Genomic DNA, 18,216 nt, shown 5'->3' on the forward strand with positions numbered 1-18,216 from the left:
AGAATTCCACACTTAAAATCAATGTACTTCGTTAATCCTTCTTCTGTGCGGATTTGAGTGTAATTGCCATCATCAAGCTTAAGAACCAAAGATCGTAGTTGTGACGGCAAAGGCTGTGCTTCCATCGACATTCTGATTTGTGAGTGACCTATTTTGTCGTACGCCTGTCGGATGTCCAATAGTACAACCACCAATGTGCCTCTTTTAGCTTTGGCTGCATTTAAAGCTGCTGATAATATTGTTGTGTTTATAAACGTACCAGGTTGATTTATGAAGCCGGTTTGTGTTGAGCTAACTACCAAGTAAGATCGTAAATGTCTGTCCAAGACCTTTTCAATGATTCTTCGTAGTATCGAACAAACTGTTAGCGGTCGCCAATTCTTCACATCTTCTTTATCGTCACCTTTATATCCCAGAACAGTTCGTGCTTTTCTGAAACATTTCGGTACATAGTTCCATTTAAGCATTACTGTTGCTAGTTTTGATAAAACGCGTGAAACGTCGTCTGAATGAGTTTTCAGTGTCCTGGGAATAATATAATCTGGGCCCGCTGCACTATCACTCGACGTTCTTTTGATGGCATCTTTCATTTCTTCGGAAGTTATTTCTGCATTGTAATCTGAATCGATACATTCTTGTTCACTCTTTGAAATGGTTTCTGTGGAATAACATTTACGTTCGGTGTTCCCCAACGTTCTTGAAATTTTTCGTGTAAAATTGATAATTTTATTGGGCAAATGTTGTTATTGTCTTCTGAAATTTCGCGGACAGCTCTCTTTCTTTGGTTGTAGTATAGCCATTGTATCCAGTCTCGATTATATTTTTGGTTCCTTTTTTCTCTGTCTCTTTTTGACTTCCGCTGTGGATTTGAACTTGTTGCATATGTACGATCAACATTTTGGAAATTCTTGTTTTTACTGATCTTGGTTGCTGGATTTTTAGGACCAGGTAACTCATCTTGAATCTCTTTCAGTTTTATTACTAATTCATTTACACTCATCAGTCACTACTGTTTCATTCTCGTTCTTCTTTGTGTAGATATTCACGATTTTCTGACGCTGTTGTGTTTTATGTTTTTTCGACGTGTGTATCGCTAGACATTCGTTTTCAACAAAAATACTGGCATTGATCGATAGTTAGAAATTTTCAAAGTTGTTCCTTTTTTCTTCTTCGTCTGCGAGGAAATTATATGGAGGGAAAATTTTACTGTTCAGCGAAACTTGTTTTCTGCATAAAAATTTGGTTATAATAACTAATAAATATAATCTCATCTAATCTAGAACAATAAAACCCATTCTTTTCGGAGAATTTCTAAACCATGCCGAATACTGGTGTTTCTACTTGACGACAAAAAAAAACGTGAAAAGTTATTATGAATGAAATTCACAATCACTTAAGCGAGTTCTACCGAAAAACTGCAAGAAATCACGATACGAGAAATGAAATTGTGAAATTTGAACGTCCTGGACGTCTTACTTATGAAGCATCAAAGCACTGTTTAGTCCAGCATTTTGGTTCAACCTCTCCAACTTCTTTCCATTTCGTACGATCCATTGCCATTTGCTGCCAGTTTGTATCTGCAATATTCTTAATTCCGTTTGTCCATCTCTCTGGTGGTCTACCTATAGCTCGTCTTTTATATGGTCGCCAGTTCATAATCTTTTAGATAATAAAAGGGGATAATACAACGGGACGCGAATTGAGATTTTTTGTAGGAAAATAGAAAACCTTGTCATTGATCAGTACAGTCTTTGACATTTCAAATGTCTCACTGTCAAATTTTTCTGAAAATTTCATTGTGTCATTGCGAATTCACAATGACATTCTTTGAAAAAAATTTGAAATGTTAAAGCCTGTAATAGTGATCAATAGTGACATTTTGGTTCGCTTCGCTCGCGATGTCAAATTTTCAAAAATCGTTTACCGAGAAACTTGGTCGAATTTTAGTAGATACCGGGAAAAATCAGATTTGGATACTGGAGAAAATTGCACACGTGTAAAGAGTCTGTAAACACTTCGATTTTGTACGAAAAGGAGTAAGAGATTTAATATTTGCGCATTTTGATGACCATCGTTACAATAGTACCACTCTTTTAGTTCCACTTTTTTCGTAAAAGGAAAAAGTGGAACTATCTTCACGCCGCATATATGCAGCGTTACAATAGTTTCACTTTTTTAGTTGCACTTTCCTTATACAAGTGGAACTATTGTAACGTTGCATATATGCAGCGTTACAATAGTTCCACTTTTTCCCTTTTACGGAAAAAAGTGGAACTAAAAGAGTGGTACTATTGTAACGCTGGTATTTTGATGTTCCTTAGTCTAACACGTCTCTCCCTCTCCGACCGACTTATTGTAGATTTTTTACGTATTTTCAGTACCACCGGAGCGGCCTAAAATTTATAAATTCAATCGAAGAGAGAAATTGAAAAATGTCGAGGCTTACAATGAGGGAACCGATGTAGCTCTTATTTGTGAAGTGACTGGAGGTAAGTATAAATATTTTGATAGCATCCAATTAATTATGACGAAATAACCAAATGAGTCGTGAATAATTTGATCATATTTTTTTGAACCTATTCTGTCCAAATTAAATCGGAAAGAAATTGAAAAAATTACGATCTCATATGCATTCAAATTGAATTCATCGTGTTTTTGATGTCAGTCCTCCCTCCATGGTAACGATGGTTTACAATGATTTATCTGAAATTATAAAATATAATTCTGTTGGTCGTCCATTTAAGGTATGCCCGAAATGTTATTTAATGGTGTACGTTGATGAAGAATGCATATCCACAGAAATGATTTGATTATTTCCCCTCTGTTGTTTAACATTAGTAATTGATATTGCGTTTGACCGTTAATTAAAATGTATAAAACGAAGTAATAAATGAATGTGGAAAATCATTTTCGATATTTGCAAATCATTCGTTTATGATGATTGGTAAACTTTCTCGTTTCGATGTAGGATCAATTTTTATGGTGGTCGGTACACTAATTTGTAACTTACTTTTACAAGTAGATGTAGATATCAGCAAGAACACTCTGCCAAAATTTAGCAAAGCGACATTTCAAGCACAAACAAAACATCGTAGAAATGTAACGTGTCAAGGTCTTAAATAAATCTCCCATCAATATAATGAACGAATATCAGGAGTTTGTGGAACTCTCGATTGTAACTTTAGTCCAGTAGATGGATAGAGGCAGAGTAATAAAAAAACCGGCAGTCAACACTGCATGATTCTACAAATAAAGAAATAACGTGGTGTTTTGACATCGTCAAAACTCAGTTTGTTTTCTAGAGAGAGTATTGATTTGGCTCGTGCAAAAACTTTTTTTTTTCACAAACTGTTTTCTGTTTTAACTTTGTTAATTGTGCAATTTTTGTTCTTTTCCAAAAATAGCCAAAGTAGCATAGCAATTGTAGCATGACAATAGTCAGTTAAGATATTTATGATTATTTGCCACTGCAGTCATTTATATCTTCGTTATCGAAAGACATTCTTGATGCAACATTTTCTCGTTCTTTTTATTCTGTCATATTAAATGAGTTTTGAACAGGGCACAGTTTTCGGAAAATTGCGTAAAGTGCAATAAAATGAAAATAATTCTGTTTAGTGTTAGTGCTGCGCACAGGTGATCTTCTCTCTTGAGATACATGCTAAGTAAAATTAATGCTTACACCTCTCCTTTTGATCACAAAGACGGACGGTGCGTTTATATTGTAATTCGGGTTCGTTAAATTTGCATAACAAATTTCTCTAAAATGAAACATTGTGACACCAGTTTTGGGTTTTAACCACCTGTTCCTTTGACCTCTTCGAATCGACTTAAACAGCGAAGCTATGTACTTCGGCAGGTAGCGTAAATCGCCAGGATGAAACAGCTGACATATAAATAGGCGCACCCTAATTAAATCTCTGAATAATTGTACATAAGTGTACATAAGTGAGCTCTCTGCCTATGTAATTGTAAAATGTGTTAATGATTGAACCGTCAAAAGAATCGTAATGATCCCATTTGTAACAAACTAAGCCCTGTACTTCACGGTTAATTTGAATTTTCTTCGTTTTACTTTTATTTACGTTGATGTTACCTAGCTGTTTGCTATTTCTAATTTAATCTTATTAAATTCTCATTAAAACAAAGAATTTCATGTTTTATCTCACTTGATACGTGCAAATCTACATTCTACTTTTCCGAACCCTCTATAGATGTATACTACCTCGGCTATGTAATGAATCTTTTGTCTGTATGGGCATATAAATTAAATGCAAAATTTTAACGTAAGCGCAAAATAGAACATGATATAACCACTTTAACAGCAAACAAGAAACATAAATCTGACACACAGTTTTTTATGTGATAAGAATCATGTTTGATAAAATAAAATATTAAACGGAAGTGTCGACTTGGCACCAGACAGCTCATTAGGGAGTTTTTTTTACATCTATTAAAAAACACAACTATAGCAGGGTCATTCTACGTATTAGTAATTCCGTGCGCCTTAAATTCTTTAAGATTTTTCTTTGTTCCAAGTTGTTTACCACGAAAAGTGGTAGAACCAAATTTGATTCTGGAAAATGTAATATTCTTGGCTCATTACCGATATGTCATCGGTAATATTTTTGGCTCATTACCAATATTTCATCGAAGAACGTTTTTTTTTGAGGAGTCGGAATGGAGGGTTCGCAAAAAATATGAAACCGAAAATTCGTCAACTTACAACCCATTTTCCCTGTGCATTTCGAATCCATTTTTGGTGTCATTCGAAAGCTTCAGTTAAATGTTAAATAGCAAAAGACAACAAAAGTTGCAAGTTCTAACAACGGTTCAATTATAGAGTTGTAATCTAAATTGTTTCACTTCAAATCAAAGGTTAATCAACCGTTGAAATAATACAGTTTTTAACCAAGTTGTTGATAGAACTTAATCAACAGTTGAAGTGATAGTTATATATACGGTTAAATCACTTCACATCAACTGTTGATCGACGGTTGCAATAGAAGTTGTAAATACTGCAATATGACTTAACATCAAAATCCCAACAAAAATCTCTTCGATAAAAGTGTGACGCAGTCTATGAAGTACAATTTCTAAAATGAATGATATCGCTAGAGTTGACGCTTTCAGCTTCGTTACGCAAAAATTAAATTTTACACCCAATTTTAGTTCAAACAAGCTGGCTTAGGTTTTCTCATCATCTGCCAAATAATTTTTACAAAAAAAAATTTTGACTGGAAACAACCAAAATTTTACCAAAAAAATCTGCGTCGCATGTGGCAGATAAATTTTCTTGCAGGTCTGTTCCATTTTGCGACGCAGATTTTTTTTTGGATAGATAGATAGATAGATAGAGTTACTCTGCTCGAGTGAAGGCGAAGATCAACAACGTTCTTAAGGTATTTCATAGATGGGCTCCTCAGCTATTAACTAAAGTTAGCAGTAATGCCTTCTGTTACCAAATGCCCGAGATATCAGTCAACAATGTGTGCAATTTCATGCTACTACCCCGAAAATCAAAATCAGCCTAGAGGCAGGGGAAAAATTAATTTTTGTATTTTTTTTGCTGTTTTGGATTATTTGGACCCACCCTAATTTTCAGGCCTCCCACGCTTTAAAAATCAATTTTGGACATAGGTTGTAAAAGAGACGAAAAAGTTGGATTGTCTGATTTGAGATGTTTGTCTCGCCATACAAAAGTTAACATTGACAAATTGTGACTAAGTGGGTATTATATATTACAATTTGATCGAGCTATCGTCACTGTACTCACCGAAAATTTTTAGAACTAAATAAAACCAATGAAACTACAAACATACGTAGAGTTTTCATTGAATAAAACGAATCTTAATTTAAAAACGAGTGACACTCTTCCAATTTTTTTTTTGTAAAGAAAATTATGGCACAAAAATCATGTGTATCTGAATCCAGGATAAACCAACACTAACATTTACTGAATTTCCAAAAACGATTGCTTTATTGTGATCTAAAGAGGAGATTCTTTTGAAAAACAGGCAGCCGAAATCGGCCTTTTCTAGTGGACTTTTTGATATGTGCCTAGATAGGTATTGGTCCTTAGAATCCAAAACCACTTACAAAAAAAAAATCGTCTAAGCTTGTGTGGCTAGTGAGAGTTGACCAAAATCCGAAAACATGCACTTTTTAGACCCGTACGAAGTACTGGGGTCTTATAGGTTTACGCATACGTTTGTAACACGTCGAATTGGACTCCCTGAGTAAGGGGAAACCTATTGTGGTTGTCTAGAGATGCCAAATCCGTGAAAAAAAATGTCCGTCTGTCTGTCTACACGATAACTTGAGTAAAACGCATCCGATTTTGAAAATTCTTTTTTTCTCCGTTTGGTAATGTCAAAAGACAGGCTAAGTTCGAAGATGAAAGATTTTGGATCGACCCTTCCCGAGCTGTGGCCCAATAAGTGCTTTACGGTTTTTCGAAGATATCTCCGGACATTCAAACGTTACACTTTTAACTGATACGTCAAATAAAAGATATTTACAATACCGATCGACAAAAAAAAAGTTTATGGAAATCGGATGACCGACTCGTGAGTTAGACCCCTTGGTGTGGAACAGGCACAGGGCGGCAAGCAGTTTTTGCTTGTAGGTCGGCCCCCTTTGAACATATTTCGTCTGTTTTAGCTTTATTAGATAGGTATTGACCGTACCAATCAGGGAAATTTTTTTTTATGAAATTATGTTCTCCGGAGCGTGAGCTAGGTCTCTTGGAGTGAGCTCTTATCTGGCTACTCGGAAGTACAGTGAACGTGGTGTATTTTGACAATATCTCGAGTAAATTTTGACCGAATTTCATGAATTTTTTTTTGTTTAAAAGGTATTAACGAATGTAAAGCGTCGGTACTATTTCCGGTCTCCTAACAAAATGGCTGCCGGCGGCCATATTGGATTTTAGTAAAATTGAAGTATCTTGGGAAAAATGATGCTTAGAGAGTTTCTGTTAACATGGAAATAATGTGTTAAGTGTGAGGGGTTTCAGGGATTCCATATATGGACATCTATATATACCTATATACAGCTATATTGAGCTATATACAGGCATATAGAGCTATATAATAGCATATTCCTCTGTGAAATGTTTATGAAATTTGACTTCGTACGGGGCTGTCTATATTGCCTCCGGCAATTTAATTGTATATGATAACAAGGCAAAGAGTGGATAATGTAAGTGATTTTAAAGGGCGAATAGCTTTTCAGCAGAGAAGAAAATGAAGTAAGAGAAATGAAGAGTTTCACATTAAAGGCTTTTGATACGAATAGGTGTTTCGTACGGGTCGGCGTTAGCTATGTTTTTATTGAAATTTCTCGTAGGCTACGAAACCTACAAGCTCGTGTGGGATGTCATTAGAAAGGCAATTGCATGTTCTTTCGGGACAGTTAGTTATGAGCAGTTGAAAGTATGGGTAAAAAAAGAATAATTTCGGCGAACTTCTAACGGTTCCAGTGCATCCGAAAAGCAACAGAAACACAAAAAAAAGGATTTCTTCAACTGATACTGATCTTAGCTTTCAAATAATAGCAAACATGCACGGGTACTGTTTCGATGAATGTGGTTTTGGAATGAAAATTTGATGCTCAGTATCTCTACCCAAAAAATTTTGTGCACGTGAAATGTTTGATGAAAAAATATTTTTTTGCAGCAACTTTTAGCTGCTGGTTCACTTTTTCGAAATAATTCTATCTTGACCAAAGGTTTCTAGGGCACATATTAAAAAATTCACTAGAAAATGCGTCCGATTTCGGCAGGTCGTATTTTAAAAAAATCCCTCGGAAGTTAAAAGCGCCGCAGGCGAAACTTTTAAGTTATTTTACTCATACATTGATTGGATTGATCTTGATCCTGATTTATGGAAGTTTATTGAAATTTTCGAAGTCTCATTTTTGAAATTTCAGGAATTTTAGGAGACGTGGGAGGCCTGAAATTTTAGTCCATCGTAGAATATTGATTGCCTTACGTCATTGTTCAGTCTGAAATCCGTTGCGTTTCTAACGTTGTGTGTTGTCTGATAGACCACCATCATCGTTCTGTACCAAATTCTTTGTTTGACGTTCATCTATTTCAGTGTGTCCAGCATTGGTTTTGTAACACTCGTATCTGTGCTACATCTCAAATTATTCTCATTGCTCTGTTCTGAAGCTTTTGCATTCGGTCAAATTCTCTCAAAGTGATGATAGTTGAGGAGCAGTATTCGAAATGGGGTGCTATTATCGATTTGTACACTTTGATTCTATTCTCGATACATATATATATCTCCTGACAATAGCGTTCCGTGAGCGTTTTTGCAAATGTTCGATTACATTCTGTATTCCAAAGTACACCTCAATATTCAATGTTGTGTTCGGTGTGGTGAGTTTTAAGACTATTTAATTCACCAAATTCAGGCATTTCGCGGTGGAACCAATTTAAAAGTTTGTCTGTATTTTCTCTTGGTTTCAGCCAGTGTTCATGGCTGCAGAAATTTTGTACATAAAGTTTATTCATTGCATACACGAAATAGAATAACAAATATGGCTGGATGAAAAATTCAAATATTTACAAGAGAAAAGGAAATTTATTTGAATTTAAGCTATTTGGTTTATGCAGAGAATCCTACCGTCGATTTTCTTTCCCTTTTTTGTCATTTGTTCCTTTATTACAAATATTTTCGATGTATCCTCGAGAGTTTCGTACTGTTTTCTGCTATTTCTTTTATCCTTTACTCCTTTTGTTATCTCTACTTTTTTGCATGACTCATTTTGTTTTGCTTTATTTGCTTTTTCATTTAAGTAAATTGGATTAAAATAGTGGGTTTTTTTCCTGCTAATTATCACGACGCTACTGCTGCACTGGAATTATATTTGTAGGATGCTCTGTAATTACATGACCCGAATAATAGTCACAAATGGCAGTCATATTTCGATGTTTTTCGCTGCACAAAATCACTCACGAATAACAATACTAACCACTCGTGGAACAGTTCCATTTTCCAAGAACTGAAATAGCTCATAGGAGTAGGCTGGGAGGTGCTAGAAAGACTTTTAACACTCAAATTGAGACAACAACAACTTTTACTTCGTTAACTATTTACAACAGTCATTACATTTATGTAAGAAACAAAAGGAAATCTGACCAAATTTGCTTTTCTCACGCTGAGGGCTAAGGCCAATAGCTACTGATCGACCAATCCGATTTTCTCAAAAATTCGATATTCGATATTTTCAAGCGCAAACTTCCGGAGATGCACGTGAAAAACACTGTAAAACAAGGAAAATAGCTACTGATCGACCAACCCGATTTTTGAGATATTCTGATTCGTCCGTTCCTTCCAAAAAAGGTACGTCCATATCATCGGCTTATTGGGAAAATCAACTCTCGTTAGGACACGAATTATCATAAAATTAACTAGAATTCTAGTTGACGAAAATCCACTAGTTAAAAAATCTGTGCTACAAATAAATCTTAAAAATTCTTGATTAACTGTAGGTCGGCCTCCACCCAACATAACATGGTATTTGGATAATTCGGTTATAGACGAATCGTTCGAAAATGGACCGGATGGCATCACCGTTAATCGTTTAACTTATCCCAATATTGGTCGGCAACATGTTAACGCCCGATTCATTTGTATGGCTAGCAATACCAACCTGACACCACCCCTCACCAAAGTTGTAATTTTAGATGTCAACTGTGAGTGTAATCGCAATAATTTTTTATGTTGTTCTTAGTGGACGATTTCAAAACAAAAATCAAATTACAGTAAAACCACAAGCTGTCCATATTTTGATAAAGGAAAAATTTGTATCGGCTGATAAATCGTACGATGTGGAATGCCACAGTTCAGGATCTAAGCCGGTAGTCAACAATTGAATTTCTTATGTTGTACCAAAGCACCTAGCAGGGTAATAGAGTAGTACTTTAATCGAAGTATGCGAATATTTCCATACCTTTTTTTCTTAATGTCATTGCAAAATTACCATTAAGGCTGCTAATGGTATTATAAGTATCAAAAAACTACTCTATTTGACGTGTAAAAACCTCTATTACCCTGCTAGGTGCTTTGGTTGTACCATTGTTTTTTGCGTTGATTGTACGATTGTTTTCTAACTTTATAATTTCCACCAAAAGTTTATGTAACTTGAGATTCCGTTATGCCCAAATTTTTTCTTATTTGTTTTCGACGATTTTGATTGATATAGATATAAACAATAAATGAAAACGTAGGCATAACGGATAGGTGCAATATGGACCATCTTAACACATCAATACCCACCCTAATTTATTTTGACAACCTTTTCAATTACAGCCAGCAATTTTAACTTGGTGGAAGGGTAGCAAGCAGTTAAAGAAACTGATAAAAAACGTAGGTCACAATACACATGTTCTTTACTTTATAGTACAGTCAGAGGCAGTGATATTTCAGCATGAATTTTTTCACGTATCGAAAGTGTTTATACGGTTGAAGCACGCGTGTGGTAGTGATAAAACCGTATAAACAGTTTTCATTGTTTGTGTGGATCAGCTGAAAAACAGCTGAAGGAAATTCATGCTGAAATTTCACTGCCTCTATCTGTATTCAAATCTCACCTTTTTTCATGTAACACTGTAATGAAGATTTTGATGGTACACTGCCTCGTCCAGACTCGGAAAAGCCCATTTGTAAAATGCCCAAAAATGTAAACATTTTCATACAAAAATCAAAAATATCCTCCGAAAATAGCCAGAGTCCACGTTATTTTCAGGCCGGCTCTCGATTTTTATTTACTTATCTTCATTTTCGGATGAGTGACATTAATTTGCAGCACACCCGCACGGAAGACATGAACTAGCTGTCGCGTCGATATACAGCTTATATTATACGCGCCTGGTGCATGTATCCATAGAAATGAAAATGACGGTCCTTTCATTGTTCGGGGATTAATAATAGCGATTTATTCCGCAAACATGTGATCATTATTAATGATGTCGTTGATTGTACTTTGTGTTATAGGCGTAAGCCAGCCAGCATCAAATGAATTTGAAAACTGCGATAGCTGAGCGCGCCAAATAGATCGATTAAAAGAGAGGGTTAGCTCAGTTCCTCTACATATGTTATTTTTGTCCCTGTACGGTATTGGTGCTTAGCACAAATTGTAGCCTACTTTTGAGTGTCTCAAATTTTAATTTTGATATCTTTTCATCAGAATCCTTTTTTTAAAATGTACGACCGCAATAACGACCACGAGTGTGTTAGCTTTTTTGGAAAAATTAGTTTTGGTTGAAATCGTATGACCAGATCTGCGAAAATTCAGCAGTTTTACGAATTTTTTTTCTAAAACTAATTTCTGTTGAAAGCTAACACATTCGTGATCGTTATTGCGATCCTATATTTTTGGAGAAGGACTCTGGCGGAAAGATATCAGTAAACTAAAATTTAGTATTTAAGACGCGCCCAAATGTATGCCTCTTAAGGCCAAGTTAAGTCGTTTACTATCGCAAATGTTTACATGTCGTTAAGATGGCGGCTTAACCTGGCCTTAATGCAATGGAACAGAATGAGGCACACTCATTTTTTTTTTTACCGACATCAGCCGACACGCAACATATTAACGAAATCTACCGATTGTAGAGTATTTTGGAATTATGTATACAAGCTTCTTCGGCAGCCGTTGTCTAGTGCACTATTTCCCACATTGCATTTGCATTGAAAATTCGCTCAGTAAGTGCACACACTCTAAATTCCTGTTGATTCACTCAATTTTCCTTACTTCGCTATACTTTCGGTAGGAGAAATGAGAGAGAAGTACGAAAAATTAAGGAACAAGTCAATTGTAACACGACGGGAACTTGGAATGAGCTTGACTGTATATTCTAATCATATTCAATGCAATACTGCAAACTCATCCGAAAATAGAGCTGAAGTCATGCATCTAATGTTTATTATAAGTTTGCAATAACAGTAAACTCGTTCGTACCTATTTAACAATCTCACAATGTACCACGGCTATCACTATAGTACTCACAGCATACCAAATCATTAGTGTTTTTTTTTTAGTTTTCAGAGCCTCCCGATAATCAGTCTCTCAGTGTACTAACATTCACAGCATCGGTTGACGATGATGGGAAACACTTGACGTGTAGAGCTGAAAATAGCTACATCAGCGATAGTGCCGTTGAAGATAAATGGCGTTTAGTTGTGCATTGTAAGTAATGTGAAAAAGTTGAGTGTTACTAGCGCTCGACAGGTCTTCATTTGAAAGCATTTCAAATGTTTTTTTTATTCGAAACTGATGCTTTCCCATTTTTTGCATAATTTTGATCATCGCAATAATCTCTATTTTTAAGTTGTGTGTTATTCAATGTTTAATATGTTTGAAACGATGAGTCTGTTTCATAAAATCTGTAATACATATGTCACAATGACACTTTTTACCATTGTTACGTTGCTTGTTATGTAGAGGCATAAATTAATATTATATTTGTACAATTTGTATAATGCGCCAAACGAAATCTCGAATATTTGTTGCGGAAAATTTAACAAAAATAAAATTAACTTTATTGAAGTGGATCATATATACTTAGAGGTGTGCGCCGCCGATTTTTACTTATTATTATAATAATTTGACGTAAAACATTCGATTTATAAGTCGATTGACAAATACAATTTGTATGGAAAAATTCCTTATAATTTCCTCGTTTTACGTCAACTTAAAACTAAATTAAATTAAATTAAATAAAAATCGCAATCTGCCTTAATGTCATATTACAAATACCTTGTGTTGAATTTTTATTTTTTAAAAAGAAATTTTAGTCGACTCTTACCTCACCTTGCATTTCAAGAAGAGTTTTTTTTTACTCTTTAGTGAGTCACTAGTCATAGGACAGTCTCGGAATTATAAGAAGTAACTATTACAATCCAATCGGCGCTATTCATTCCACATGCATTTCCAACTTTATGACATTTACGTATGTATTATAACGTGTAAATCGTATGTGGAATGAATATCGATTGGATTGTAAATTAAATTAAACTTTTTAAAGCTCTGGGGCGATCCACAAAATCTGCATTTTCCAGACTATCATTATATCTCGTAATTACGTTTCCATGTAGTTCTGAATATTTTGCACTATCTGTAACAATATGTCCAGACCTACCTGTGACTCTTTCGAGTTACGTACAATCGAGACATTTAAATCGGTAACGCTGACATTGTCACATCGCTGTATGTGTGAGTGAAAGAAATTTTGACTGCGTTCACTGTGGTAAAGAATAGCGACAAGTCATTGTGCGTGTGTCGGTTGTTTTTAAATTAAAGTAAGTTATTTGGTGGTGATGTGATTGTCAAAAAGAACCTAGATTACAATCTGTCGAAATGTGAAGTAAAAATCTTTCTTATCAAATGTAAAATTCCTCGTTTTAACTATATAAAGCGATGTGTTGTTTTAGAACATTATTTTCGCGATCTAAAGCCTCACTTTACCGATATTGTTTACTTCAATGAAATCATTGCTATTTACAATTTAAAATACTTTTTGTGCTACGATCATGTTTACTTCAATGAAAGTCTTGCGAAACGAGTGATCGATTGGTTTAAATTTCGTTTGCCGATCATGTTTCCTTCAATGAAAGTCTTGCGAAACAAGGAGTTGGTTGACACAAATTTCGTATGCCGATCATGTTTCCTTCAATGAAAGTCTTGCAAAACAAGGAACTCATTTGATATACTTCCGGATCCCGTTCACGCTCATGTTTCAACGAAAAAGAAATCCGTAAGTAAAAGTAGAAATATGAAATTTTATGGAGTCCGATGAATACAAAAGAAAATTGAAACACCGAAAACAAAGTGTAAACTAAATTTGCTCTAAGATTGGATTTATTTGACCTAAATTTGGTCGAAGCTTGGAATCTATTTGACCTAAATTTGGATTTAATTTGACACAAATTTGGTCTAAACTTGGAATTTATTTGACTTAAATTTGATCTTAATTTGGTCTAAACTTAGATTAAATTTGACCCAAAAATTGGTCTAAATTTGAATTAAATTTGACCCAAATTTGGTTTAAACTTGGATTTAATTTGACCTAAATTTGGTCTAAACTTGGAATTTATTTGACCAAAAGTTGGTCTAAAGTTGGATTAGATTTGACACAAATTTGGTCTAAAATTGGATTTTATTTGACCTAAATTTGGTCCAAATTTGGATTTAATTTCACACAAATTTAGTCTAAATTTGGATATAATTTGATCTTAATTTGGTCTAAGCTTGGATTTTATTTGACCTAAATTTGGTCTAAATTTGGATTAATTTTGACTCAAATTTGGTCTAAATAATTTGATCTTAATTTGGTCTAAGCTTGTATTTAATTTGAATAAAATTTGGTCTAAAGTTGGATTAAATTTGACACAAATTTGGTCTAAATATGGATTTAATTTGATCTTAATTTCTTGGATTAAATTTGACTCAAATTTGGTCTAAACTTGATCTAAACATGGATGTAAAATTAGTCTAAACTTAGGTAAAACCAAAATCTCTCATCGCATATGCTTTCAATGCTAGCTGTTTAAATTTCAATTGAATTGATAGATCTCAGTTAGCTGAATTTTATAATTCCTACTGAGTCTTAAAATAGAAATCAATTCTTCGAACGAAATATTCAAATCTTGAAAGATGGACCGTGTTAATAAATATAAGCATTTGCAAATGTCATTGAGAGGAGCCATTGTAGGGCAACGCAAGGCTGGTTTGTCCTTCGGCACAATTGCCAATTCTCTCGACGTTTCTGTAATTTTATTTTGTTTTTCGAAATAATTTGATTCCGTTGGTTTTCTGTTAATTTCCATTAGAAAACGACGGTATCACGATGGGTAAATCGTTACGTTCATGAAAATCATTTGGATCGGCGTCCTCAGCCGGGTCAACCAGAGAAATTGGATGCAGTTACGAAAAACGCAGTTATTCAAAAAATTGTTGACAATCCCTTTTCAAATGCTGCAATTGTGGGTCGAGAATATCAGGTGCTGCATTCTTCAGCAGAAATCATACGATTTTCTAACTGGACTTCAATTGTAGGTAAACAAGAACACTATTCGACGCGTCTGGAAACAGGCAGAAATTTTCCATGGTGTAGCTGCAAAAAAGCCGAAATTGACACCGGAACATTGTCAGGCCAGGCTTCACTTTGCTGTGTCTAATCTATACAGAGATTGGAGTAACGTCATCTTCAGTGACGAAAAGACGTTTCAAACAGATCGGCACCAAAAACTACATGTATATCGCCCTAGAAACAGCCGATACGATCAGCGCTACGTTCAACCTAACCAAAGAAGTGGTCGGCTAACTGCTGGTATATGGGGATGGATTAGTTCCGCCGGTCCCGGAGAAATGTGCTTCATCAATCGACGTCTCAATAGTCACGGTTACATCGACATATTGGAAGACGTCCTATTGCGTTCGACGAAAGTATACTATCCTGAGGGACAAATGGTGTTCATGCAGGTAAAATAGAATTGAAATCTATAATGGTGCAACAAGCTACATCTTTTTTAATGTAGGACAATTGCTCCATCCACACTGCAAAAATTGTTAAAAATTGGTTTGGCAGACATTTGGAAATCGAGATTTTGGAAAACTGGCCCGCAAACAGCCCGGACTTAAACCCAATAGAAAATTTTTGGGCGGAAACAACAAGAGACTGGACCAGTGTTTATCCCAGAAATCGAGAAAACTTGGAAAACGCAATTACCGCAAAATGGGAAAGTTTCAGGGGAAATACTGAATATTTTCGCAATTTATACGAAAGTATGCCGAGACGTCTGCATGAAGTCATAGCTAATGGGGGTGGACCAACTAGCTACTAATTGTTTTGCAAGACTTTCATTGAATTTGATTTCATTATGTAAATAGCACAGATTTCATTGAAGGAAACATTATCGAAATAAATTATTTCATGCCATAGAAAAGGTCTGACGTTGTAATTATTCTTAGATACTCGATGCGAATTTAGCTGGTTTTTGTCGTCATTGTCGATATCATATGGTGAAGAAACAGCTGTGCCGACTTTTTCTTAAATTATTTAAAATTTCGTTTTCAAAAAATATATCGAGTGCGTTCACTTATATTAATTTATTCATATTGACTTTACAGAGATATGACAATGTTAGGGTTACCGATTTAAATGTCTCGATTGTACTTTATGGACCATCCCTCTGCATTTTATGAAAATTAAACTCGAGTCGTACCACTAAAGTAATTAGTTTTTGACAACGAACTTTAGAAGTTGGTATTGGTATCTTCGAATTAAATTTTCAAAGATTCAAAATTTGAAAGAAATGAAATTAGTCGAGTTGGATAGGCGCTGGATTTATAAACCAGAGGTTGCTAGTTCAAGCCCAGCTGTGGACATTATGAGCAAAAATGCTTTCACTTCAGATTTTGATGTCTAGTATGTTTCACTAAATAAAAATTAAACTTTGTTGGTTTTACACCAGAGATCACAGTAACTCATAATTCTTGTATTAGATTAGAAATGAAGTAGGTATTCTTATGTATAACTGTAAAAACATTGACTTTTCTTCGAATTTTTAGAATTTTTTTTAAATTATTCAAAATATATAGAGAATTTTTGACCGGCGCACACCTCTATATATACTATCCACTCAATTCAGATGTTCACTCAATAATTCAATTTTTTTTGTTGTTATCAAGCAGGCTTTATAACTCGTGTCTAAAGAACTGACATTTAATATCGTCCGCCTGAAGCTTATTTTCGGTACTTACAAGTAACTTCGGAATTAACCGGAATGGAGGTCGAAACACGGTGTTTCGTTGGGTTTTGAAATTAAGTTTCTGTATGTTGCACACAATGACACATTGCAGTGTCAAATAGATGTCTCCTAGGCGAAGTCATTTTTAACCAAGCAATCTGCCGAACCTTCCTATTCAAAATTCTTAAATTTGTGAACAACCTGCGTGTAAAAAACCGAAATCAAAAAACACTTCAACAGTTGGCGATCCACTTGTCAACGGACAATACATGAACAATTCCTTAATCTATTGAAAAACTATTTATTGTTCCGTTGTTCTTAGACCGTGCCCCATACGCTGACATTTTATTTGACAAAAATCCGTTAAGGAAAAGTCTAATTCTTTTTCGGTTGACGTTGGGCTTATTGGAAAGAAGAAGAAGGAAATGGACTACCGTAATACCGCTCCTCCATCGGCTTAAAACAGTTCATTGTGTGTAATAACACTTTTATGTGGATAACTGAATCTATCATGTCTTGACCACCAAGCATTGTGTCTTTAAAACGAGTAGAAAAAGGTTTTAGGTCTTTTTTCGTTTAGAAAAAAAACCCTATTGTGGACACTTCATCTGTCCGTCTGCCTGTCCATGTGAAATGAGACAATAACAGTCTTGACTCAAAATTGCAATGCTACTATGAGGAAATCAACACCAGACAAATAATAATTATTTGTTATCTGATAAGCGATAGCTCACAGTAAACATTGCAATTCGAAAACTTTGTAGTTGGTAGCTGACTAGACTACCAAACGTAATTTCCGGCAGAGATGTTTAGTATTCGATAACTGCGCACCAACTGACGAAATTATTCTGCCTGCTTGCTTAATGCTTATTTAAAGCTTGAATTTTTGGTAGTTGACTACCATGCTGATAAAGAGGTTATAGAGATGTTAACTGTTTGAGAGCTGCACACCGACTGATGAAACTATTTAGGCTGCTTGCCTATTTATAATTCGATAATTTGGTAGTTGACTACCAAACTGTTAGTTGAATACCAAATTGGTAGTTGAATACTAAATTGGTAGTTCACTACGAAACTGATAGAAAGTCGAAGATATCGACTGTAGAAACATTCTTCCTGCGTGCCTATTTATAACTCACGTATTTGGTAGTTGGTAGCTCCAGAATTGAAAAATTGAGAAAAAGAAAAAAGACTCACTTGGCTTATCGCCGGTCTATTCTTGTTGATTAAAACGACGTCTGTGTCTCTACAAAAAAGGTCCTATAGAAGAAAAGCGATTTGGCACATTTCAAAGAAAAACGAATTGGAAATATTTGGGAATTTTGGGAGTGTAGACAACAAATTGAAAAAACGAGATTAAACCGCAACATCATTCTCCTGCCACAAATGGAAAATTGTGTCGGTCAATGCGCGTGAACCCTATTCCCTATTGATAGTGATATCCCAGTGAAAGTCT

General features: G+C 35.0%; 1 protein-coding gene and 1 long non-coding RNA gene across 2 annotated transcripts in view; both read left to right on the forward strand.

Annotated features, from left to right (window-relative positions):
* The window catches only part of LOC119067993 (hemicentin-1-like), a 130,257-nt gene that overhangs the window by 86,291 nt on the left and 25,750 nt on the right, over nucleotides 1–18,216 (forward strand). Inside the window, exons 4-8 of the mRNA XM_037171354.1 lie at nucleotides 2,379–2,489; nucleotides 9,503–9,706; nucleotides 9,777–9,871; nucleotides 10,323–10,379; nucleotides 12,051–12,198. Of these exons, the coding sequence (XP_037027249.1) occupies nucleotides 2,379–2,489; nucleotides 9,503–9,706; nucleotides 9,777–9,871; nucleotides 10,323–10,379; nucleotides 12,051–12,198 (615 nt within the window). The remainder of the gene's footprint in view (nucleotides 1–2,378; nucleotides 2,490–9,502; nucleotides 9,707–9,776; nucleotides 9,872–10,322; nucleotides 10,380–12,050; nucleotides 12,199–18,216) is intronic.
* LOC119067995 lies at nucleotides 13,708–15,269 on the forward strand. The gene is made up of 3 exons (XR_005086073.1): nucleotides 13,708–13,765; nucleotides 14,841–15,011; nucleotides 15,067–15,269. It is a non-coding gene; the product is annotated as an uncharacterized LOC119067995 (long non-coding RNA).

The sequence above is a fragment of the Bradysia coprophila genome, assembly GCF_014529535.1.
Source record: "Bradysia coprophila strain Holo2 chromosome X unlocalized genomic scaffold, BU_Bcop_v1 contig_132, whole genome shotgun sequence".
In the NCBI taxonomy this organism is placed as follows: Eukaryota; Metazoa; Arthropoda; class Insecta; order Diptera; family Sciaridae; genus Bradysia; species Bradysia coprophila.